This window comes from Chlorocebus sabaeus, chromosome 19 (assembly GCF_047675955.1).
Source record: "Chlorocebus sabaeus isolate Y175 chromosome 19, mChlSab1.0.hap1, whole genome shotgun sequence".
NCBI classification, from domain to species: domain Eukaryota; kingdom Metazoa; phylum Chordata; class Mammalia; order Primates; family Cercopithecidae; genus Chlorocebus; species Chlorocebus sabaeus.
The window spans coordinates 29122751-29126962 of record NC_132922.1 but is presented as its reverse complement, the minus strand read 5'-3'; the positions used below and the strand labels follow the sequence as shown (position 1 = coordinate 29126962).

Below are 4212 nucleotides of genomic sequence, written 5' to 3'. Positions count from 1 at the left end.
TTTTGGTCTGTCTGTGAGGGTCCCTGTGGAGGATCACATAAAAAGTCCATAGTCAGTGTCCTCTGTCCTGGGTTCACTGTCCAGCTGTTGTACCTTCCTCCCGGTGCCTCTGGGTGTCCAGGTTCCTTAGCTGTGGACCTGTTCTTCGCTCTGTCCTCAGCCTAAGAGCTGAGGGGGCATCCACCAGGAAGCATATCCATGAGCAGGGAGGGGGCCATGGGCAGCCTTGTCCTGTATGTGAGGCACTGCTCAGCCTCGGTGACCCACTGTTCATTAAAGGGGGGAGGAAAGGAAAACAAAATTCACTGTGAACATCTATGCATCACCAAAGAAAAACCAATGAGAAGGAAACAGCAAGTGAAGTCCAGATCTAATAGCTCATTTCTACTTGGAAATAAATAAAACTTAATATGCCTGATGTGTTATGTAAGTACAATAAACATATTTTAAATACTATAAAAACTATATAAAGGAACATGGCCATCACAAAAAGGAACATTTAAAATAATGACAGCCTTGAAATGCGATCCCAAAATATAGCATACATTTTACTTCAGTTACATACATGGATTGGTTTTATTCAAATGTCTATAATAAATCTCACTATTTGGCTGTTTCAATGGAGCATTTAAAATCTCATTGTGGCCAGGCGTGGTGGCTCACGCCTGTAATCCCAGCATTTTGAGAGGCCAAGGGGGACAATCACAAGGTCAGGAATTCGAGACCAGCCTGGCCAACATGGTGAAACCCCGTCTCTACTAAAAAAACACAAAAATTAGCCGGGCATGGTGGCATGCACCAGTAATTCCAGCTACTTGGGAGGCTGAGGCAGGAGAATTGCTTGAACCTGGGAAGCGGCAGTTGCATTGAGACAAGATTGCACCACTGCACTCCAGCCTGGGCAACAGACCAAGACTCTGTCTCAAAAAAAAAAAAAAAAAAAAAAAAAAAAAATCTCATTGTACTACAACTGCCAGATGATACATTCATCGGTATAAATATCAACATCACCATCCAGCTGTTTTCCTCCATCCCCATAAAATTCCCCAAACAAATACTTGTTAAGAGTCTGGGGTGTATCATGCCAGAACTCACGCGGTCATAGACGTAATCTATTTCATTTTTCATTTCAAACAGCAGAATTACGTTTTTTCTTAACCTTATTGTTTTTAGTTTATTAGATTCTAGATGCCATTACAAATCAAAGATGAATAATTTCTATCATCTTTAAGCCACCCCCACCACACTCACTACTGAATTTGAACCGTAAGTTTTCCCCTAGAAATCCTAGTTGGGGGCTCCATGACAAGAGCTATCACATGTCAGGCTCACCTGAGGACAGACTTTGGTCGTCAAACCAAGTTAAAATTTTAATTCTTCCCATCTTCAAAGACTGAACATCTTTGCTCTTTTTGCTCATAAGTGAGAACCTCCAAAGACATCTGCCAAGGACTGGCATTCAGTGCTTGGAGGACAGACTCCTACGCAAGATCCCTGGTCACAGTATCCAGATGACTGTGACTGCAAATCTGGGGAAGCAGAGGGAGAACAAAGATTTAGCAGAAAATCCCTTTGAGAATCCCTCCCCAGGGCATCCAAAGGAAAGAGCTCCCTTTCTCCTCAGCGCTGCAGGATCCACAGAGGAAGGAGAGCTCTGGCCACCAGGATGGAGCAACATGAGAGGAGAGGACCCGTTGTCCAACACAGGTGGGGAAGTGACTCCATGGGGCCGGTCCCCGCTGTGGACTTGATTCTGAAAGAAAAGGACTTTGTGTAGCCATCACCTGAGTCCTCTGCAATGTACAACCAAAGAACCATGGACAGATCCACTCCTGAGAAGTCCGGTAGAGCATGAAGACTGCCCTGAGATCAAAGGAGGGTGACACAGGTGCCACCTTCCCGGGCCTGGACTTGGGAGAGGGGGCAGTGGACAGAATGGGGGGAGTCAGCGGTGTATCTCAGAGGCTCTGGTAACCTGATCATAGAATGGTTTGCCTTAGTCTGAACACTAGGGGCACTTGGGGACCATTTCTGAAAAAAGACTGGGTGAACGGAGCGGAACCAAACAACTGCTCTGCCTGTTGTCCTCTGCTCAGGGCTCACAACTGTGTTCTCCCCACCCCCTGGGACCACAAAGTGCCACCCCTGCCACTTCCTGACATCCTCAAGCCCAGAAGCCTGACCCAGGGCTCAGGGCGGAGTCAAAAACCTGGGAGGTCTGATTTGCATGGATGGACTCTCCCCCTTTCAGAGAATGAAGACAGGGAGAGATTTGGGGGAAGCTCAGCTTCAGCTGTGGCTAGAGAAGACAGGACTCAGGACAATCTCCAGCATGACCTGCTTCCCTCTCGTCCTCACCCTCCTCACTCACTGTGCAGGTGACAGGATATGGGACCAAGAGTGGGTCCCTGGGAAGCACATGGGGCCCTGCTTTCTCCTCTTGTCTCCTTTTGTCTCTTGTCAATCACCGTGTCTGTCTCTCTCTTGCTTCCAGGATCCTGGGCCCAGTCTGTGCTGACTCAACCACCCTCAGCGTCTGGGGCCCCCGGGCAGAGTGTCACCATCTCTTGTTCTGGAAGCAGCTCCAACATTGGAAGTAATTATGTATCCTGGTACCAGCAGCTCTCAGGAAAGGCCCCCAAACTCCTCATCTATAAAAATAGTCAGCGACCCTCAGGGGTCCCTGACCGATTCTCTGGCTCCAAGTCAGGCACGTCAGCCTCCCTGACCATCAGTGGGCTCCGGTCCGAGGATGAGGCTGATTATTACTGCGCAGCATGGGATGACAGCCTGAACGGTCCCACAGTGCTCCAGGCGCAGTAGGAAGTGAGACAATAACCCCCTTCCTCCTCTGCCTGAAGGGTGAGCTCTGGCAGCTGCTGCTCAGGGCTGACCTGTGGCTTCTGCTGCTGTAGCTTCCCCCATGGGTCCAGGGGCATGCAGGGCCCTGCCTGAGAGTGGAGGCTCCTCATCCCCTTTAGTCCTCAGACTCAGCAACAGAGTGTCCAGGAAAAGGAACATTCTGCTCCCTGCAGCTTAGGACTCAGGGTCTCTGCACTGAAGTCCTGGGCTGAGGTGGCAGGTCCAGCTGTGTCATCACAGACCCACCTGTGATGGGAAACCTGTGTCTCCATCATCCTCCTTTTCCCATTTCCAGGAGTTTCCGGAGTGGTGTCTTCCTCCCCCTGCTCCCCAGTGTGAATCCCTGTGCTTCTTTTCTCCCCAGTCCATTCTGTTTTAATAAAACTCTTTTCATGTGGGAATAATGCACATCTAGTGAAACACCCAGATTTATAATAGGAAAGAATACACATTTTGACATTTTTTTGATCCTTGAATACATCACCATGAACAGGGAGCTATGCAATCTGTGACCAGCCCCAGCAACCCCTCATGACCCTTTGTCATCTCCCTCCCTCCCTTCCTCAGTGCTCTCCTGTGCAGCCACAGATCTGCCTCTGTCACTATTGTTTGGTTTCCATTTTCTGGAATGTAACAGTGTTAACAAACATTATCTTTCCATTTGTTCTGGCTTCTTTTACTCTGCAAATTTCTTTTGAGACTCTTCCTGTGCTTGCTGAATTGCACCCATCCCATAGAGGGCTCATGACTACCTTTGAGGGCCGTTAGGTTGATTATTCCTGATTTTGTTTATTTATTTTAAAGTTTGAATTGATTGTCCATCAAAATGAAACTCTTGGAGTGATGTTCATCTAAGGTGACAGGAGAGTCTGTGAGGGCTTGTGGGGATTCTTCCTTCCTTATCTCTTGCTTCTGGTTCTCTCTCTACTGGAAGAGGTTCTCATATTTGATTTATTTACTTATGTACTTATTTATTTGGGTTTTTAAGGATGTTAGTGCTTTTTTCTTTTTAAATATTAATTTGTTATTTTAATAGGTTTTTAGGGAACCGGTGGTGTTTGATTACATAAATAAGTTCTTTAATCATAATTTCTGAGATTTTGGTGCACTCATCACCCAAGCAATGTACAGTGTACCCGGGGAGTAGTCTTTTATCCCTCATCCCCCACTACCATTTCCTCTGAGTCCCCAAAGTCCATTGTATCATTGTTATGCCTTTGTGTTCTCATAGCTTATCTTCCACTTATGAGTGAGAACATATAATGTTTTGTTTTCAATTCCTGCATTACTGCACTTAGAATAACAGTTTCCAATTCCATTCAGGTTGCTGTGAATGCTATTTTGTTCCTT

At 46.8% G+C, this 4212-nt stretch overlaps 1 gene segment (V, D, J or C); it reads left to right on the top strand.

The window, feature by feature from the left end:
* The first annotated feature begins 2221 nt into the window (after positions 1-2221).
* LOC119622542 (immunoglobulin lambda variable 1-47-like) lies at positions 2222-2917 on the top strand. The segment is given in 2 exon segments: positions 2222-2378; positions 2495-2917. Coding segments are annotated over 2 exon segments (480 nt in total).
* Positions 2918-4212: the final 1295 nt, after the last annotated feature.